We start from the raw sequence: 4365 nt of genomic DNA, 5'->3' as shown, positions 1-4365 counted from the left end.
GCCCGGCCAGCGGTTTTACAGCAGCTGGCTGAAATGAGCCCTGAAATTGAGTTGAGGAGGAGGAGAGGACGGCGGCGTCACGCAGGATGAAGCTGCAGGGTTTAAATCTGCTTCCTGCCTCATCCAGCATCAACACTTTAAATATTTATCAGTGTAAATATCAGCTGCTGGAGAAGCAGCAGAGTTTAAGTTTAACCAGCTACATCAAAGATTTTTAAATGTTTACAAATGTTCGGCTTGGTTTTAAATAAATGGATGCATTAAAATAAATCTTATTTTATATTAATAATGTTTTCTGTTATAGTTTAGTTCATTTTGTTGTGTTCAGCATCTGATCCGAGTCAAACCAACCTGTTCCCCTCCTGGCCTGTGGGGGCGCTGCACCAAGAACCACTGAAGGAAACACTCAGCACAACTACAACTTCCTTCTTCACCAAATGGAAACTAAAGTGGAGGCGTCAGATTTAAGCAGTAGTAGATTTTTTTAGCCATTTCTTCGGCTAACGTTTACCCAGAATACCCTGCGCTGTAGTCTCTTCCTGCTCTGGGAAACCTCAGTCTGGGTTCGGTTCAAGTGAACTCTGGTTCGGTTTGACTCCATGTGAACGCCAAGCGGACCGAAGACCAGTCCAAAAGCAGGAGGTGGCGTACAGCGCAGGGCATTCTGGGTAAATACAACCAAAACAAACACGTTAGCTTAGCGCTAGCAGGAGAAATCCTCAAATGGATAAAATGGGACTCCACTCCGTTTCTGTCTGCTTGGTGAGAGAAGAACCACAGCAGAACAAATCCAGTAGTTTAGGCCCAAAACGAAGCGAATGTTCCGAACATCAGGTCGGAAAACAGCCTGAGTCTTTTCTAGTTCCTTGAAAAGGCAAACATGTTCTGATTCTGTCGTCCTGAAGGTGACAGAGGAAACAATAACCAGCCAAACTCTCTGACATGACTCATTTCTCTGCGTCAGCGGATGAACCGCCGGTGTTTGTGCTCAGGCTGCAGCTCCAGGTTCATGTCTGCTGTAACAACATGTGGACTCTCTGTTCCCGCCGTGTGTTCAGAACCAGAACCAGAACTCCGTGTTCCTCCAGAGCAGCGCCGGTTCTGGTTGTCCGCTGCAGAAGCAATCTAAATGCAGAGCAGCTTTCGGCTGCAGAGCTGCGGTGTAATTTTCACCACTTATTCAGATTGTTTTCTGGCTCTCCCTCTTTGCTGTCCGACTCTATTATTTATCCGCGCCGTCTGTTTTCAGAGAGTGACGCTTTCCTGCTCAGTCGGCTGGAGTTTGGTGTTTTTCTGCAGCCGGGTCACCGATCAGGAACAAATCCGCCCTTCACACCCTGAAATCTCATCTGCAGCAGCGCAGAGGGGGCGTGCTGCCGCCTCCATCGCCTCCTTCCTCTCGCTCTTTAGCTGCAAAAACAAATTGTGAAATGTCGGTGTGAATTCGCCGAAGCTTTTATTGACATGTTCTCAGACGGACAAAAGCGTTTAAAGTCTCTGCAGACTGTCTTGATCTCTGACCGCGGGGATAAATTGGATTTTTCTCGGTTTCTCCTGGCGGGGAGCAGGAAGGAGCAGGTCATTGGATGGAGTCACTTTGGTTTAAAGATGCCTTCGCAGATTTCTGCTTCCATCCAGTCTTATCTGGAAATGTCGCACATTTAAATCTCCTTAAAGTGCATCGAGATGTTGGAGCGCTCAGCTCGATTTTTCTCTAATTTTTGCACGTCGTGCTCTCCATATAAAGATGGTTGCTCTTTTAAAGTGCACTCGATAATGTGTTATGCTATCTGGACGTGTAGCATTTGGAAGCAGCTTCGCTCCTGAATGCTAAGCATCTCCGGCGGTCGATAGCAGAATCATTACAGCCTTTCTGAAACCGTCATGAAATGTTTCCACTTCTGATTTACACTCAGAGGCCAACTGGAAATGGATGGATGGGATTTTTAAAGCGACGGGTTGTGGGTGTCTTACCTGTTGAAAAAATTCCCATCATTTCTTAAAATACCTGCAGCTTGAATGCCTGAGTTTATGTGAAACCGTAGAAAACGGTTCATACGTCCCTGCCAACATGTTTCCTTTTTATGGATCATTTTTCTCTAAAACATTAAAGACCAAACACAGCTTTGGAAGCTAAAATAGCTAGCAGCAGAGCTAGCTTCCACGCTATTGGCTGGTGTTTGCAAAGCAGCCAATCCTGGAGCAGCGTTCACTTTCCTTGGTGCTGATTGGCTGTAAGGTAGATGTTAGCTTCTGTGTTAGCGCTAAAAGGATTTTCACTGTTTTATTCTGATCTATTTGTTGCTTGAGCCATTAAATTAGCGGTCATTCGTGTTTTAGCCGTTAGCAGGCTGGAGTTTGCGTTAATTTAAGGTTTATAAAATGTTTTTAAGGCTCACATCATCCAGATGTTTAATAATCTTAACAGTTTTAAATACTTGGGCTTGGATGTCAGAGATTAGCAGATATTTAACAAAGTTGATCATAATCTGCATTTTGCCATGTATTTTATGTTTTTTAATGTTTTATTTTTGTTTCCATTTCTCTCATTTTCAACCATCTCAGCATCAGTAGAAACTACTGAGCAACATGTTTCCATGTCAGACATTTAATCTGACATTTGATTTGTATTTATTATGTTTTATGTAAATAATGAGTGAAGTGTGTAAAATATGTTTCATTTTATTAAATTCAGTTTTTATTCCTGTTTGTAAAAATCAAACTACAGACGAGTCAGCTAACGTTAAAATGTGTGAAGTGAAGTTAATGTGGGTCACAGCCAGGTCCTTTAGTTTCCTCCGTCGGATGCTTTGCTGCGTTTTCTTCTGTGATCTTCTTCACCTCTCTTCTTCCTCCTTCTCTTCCTTTTTGTCTCTTTCACGTCTTTCGTTCCTTCTCTGCTCATCTCATCCGTCCTCTCTGCCTTTTTGTTGCTCCGTCTCCCTTGCTTGCGTCCCGCTCCCCCCCTTGTCGTCCTCCGTTCCCCCCATCGTCCCCCCCTGGACGAACCGTTAACAGAGGCCACACCCACTCAGTTCAGCCCCGCCCTCACGCCTCCTCTTCCTCCTTCTGGCTCCCCTTTGACTTACTCCTCCTCCTCTGATCCCCCACCAGTGTCCCCCAGCCCAGGCGTTGCCCTCCCCTCTGCCCCCCGCGACCTGGTCCCTGTCCTAGTGTCCAGCCGGTTCGTCCGGCTCAGCTGGCGCCCCCCGGAGGAGACCGGAGGAGGCGTGCAGACGTACGGCGTCTACTACTCCCAGGCCGGAGTCGACAGGTAAGACCAGACTTTGTGTTTGCTGTGACTCTGGGGGTTTTAGGCGATGTCGCAGAATTACAGCAGCCATCTTTGATTTCTACAACCTGCCTCATTTTGGCTCTTCATGTAGTAATCAATAAAATTATCATTAAAAATAAATCAAGAAGTAGCCTGGTGTCCACACATTCTTAAAAAGTCTTAAATTCCAACGAAAAGCGACATTGGCCTTAAATATGATAATCGTAAGTTTTACTGGCAGGACTATTCGATTTGGCGTATCTACTGTTAAAGCTAGCTAGCTAGCTAGCTTTTTATGTCCATTATTGGTGAGTGTAAATTTATGGTCAGTTGTCTGACGACGTTTGTTTCATTCCAACTCTCACTCAAGCAGATTTGTTTTGTACATTTCTGCTGTTATAAAGGTCTTAAAAAGTCTTAGACTGGAGTTAAAGCCTGCAGAAACCCCGGCTAAGCAGAGAAAACCGTCTGTCTGCGAGCATTTCACCTGTTCCAGTCAGCAAGCTTTGGGTTTATGGGCTGTTTTCCTTAAGCGTTAGCAACATCCTTAGTCGCTAACATCGTCTTCACATTTAATTAAACCCAGCAGAAATGTTAGCAGATGTTCAAATAAGTATAAACAGGCCACACTTTTCAGATTTCTATTTACTTCTACTCCAATTGACATTTCTGCTCTAATTCCTGCTGATCTACCACAATAAAATCATGGAAAACTTTAACTTTACCAAGCAGTTAGGTCAGTTACCAGAACAAATATTTGAAATAAGACAAAACTAAACTCAGAAGTAACTTTTCACCAAGCAGCTTGTTTTAAGTCAGTAATTAGTTAATGTTGATGAAAAAGTTCCACTTATTTCACTTACAGGACATTTTTCCCTGAAGTGAAATAACCGGACAGTTATAATCCTTTTAGCATTAAGATGAAGGATTAAGATTAAGGATTAAGATGAAGGATTACTGACTAAAACGAGCAGAAATGTTAGTTTGTCTGAGAGCCAAAACTTCTTGGTGAGATTTTATGTTTTTACCTCATCAGAAGATTCAGGCCCAGAAAAGGAGGATAAACTCCCCATTAGTTACCTGTTGAACAG

The 4365-nt window shown here is 43.8% G+C and overlaps 1 protein-coding gene across 2 annotated transcripts in view; it reads left to right on the top strand.

Annotated features, from left to right (window-relative positions):
* LOC103153967 (netrin receptor DCC-like) overlaps window positions 1-4365 on the top strand; it is a 129202-nt gene that overhangs the window by 102194 nt on the left and 22643 nt on the right. The window contains exon 8 of one of the 2 annotated variants that reach the window (XM_016662333.1): window positions 3019-3274. In XM_016662333.1, the coding sequence (XP_016517819.1) occupies window positions 3019-3274 (256 nt within the window). The remainder of the gene's footprint in view (window positions 1-3018; window positions 3275-4365) is intronic. The other variant, XM_007575080.2, reaches the window with a different exon arrangement.

This window comes from Poecilia formosa, unplaced genomic scaffold (genome assembly GCF_000485575.1).
Source record: "Poecilia formosa unplaced genomic scaffold, Poecilia_formosa-5.1.2 Scaffold368, whole genome shotgun sequence".
Taxonomy (NCBI): Eukaryota; Metazoa; Chordata; class Actinopteri; order Cyprinodontiformes; family Poeciliidae; genus Poecilia; species Poecilia formosa.
The sequence above is the reverse complement of the archived record's forward strand: the minus strand, read 5'-3'. Positions and strand labels throughout refer to the sequence as shown.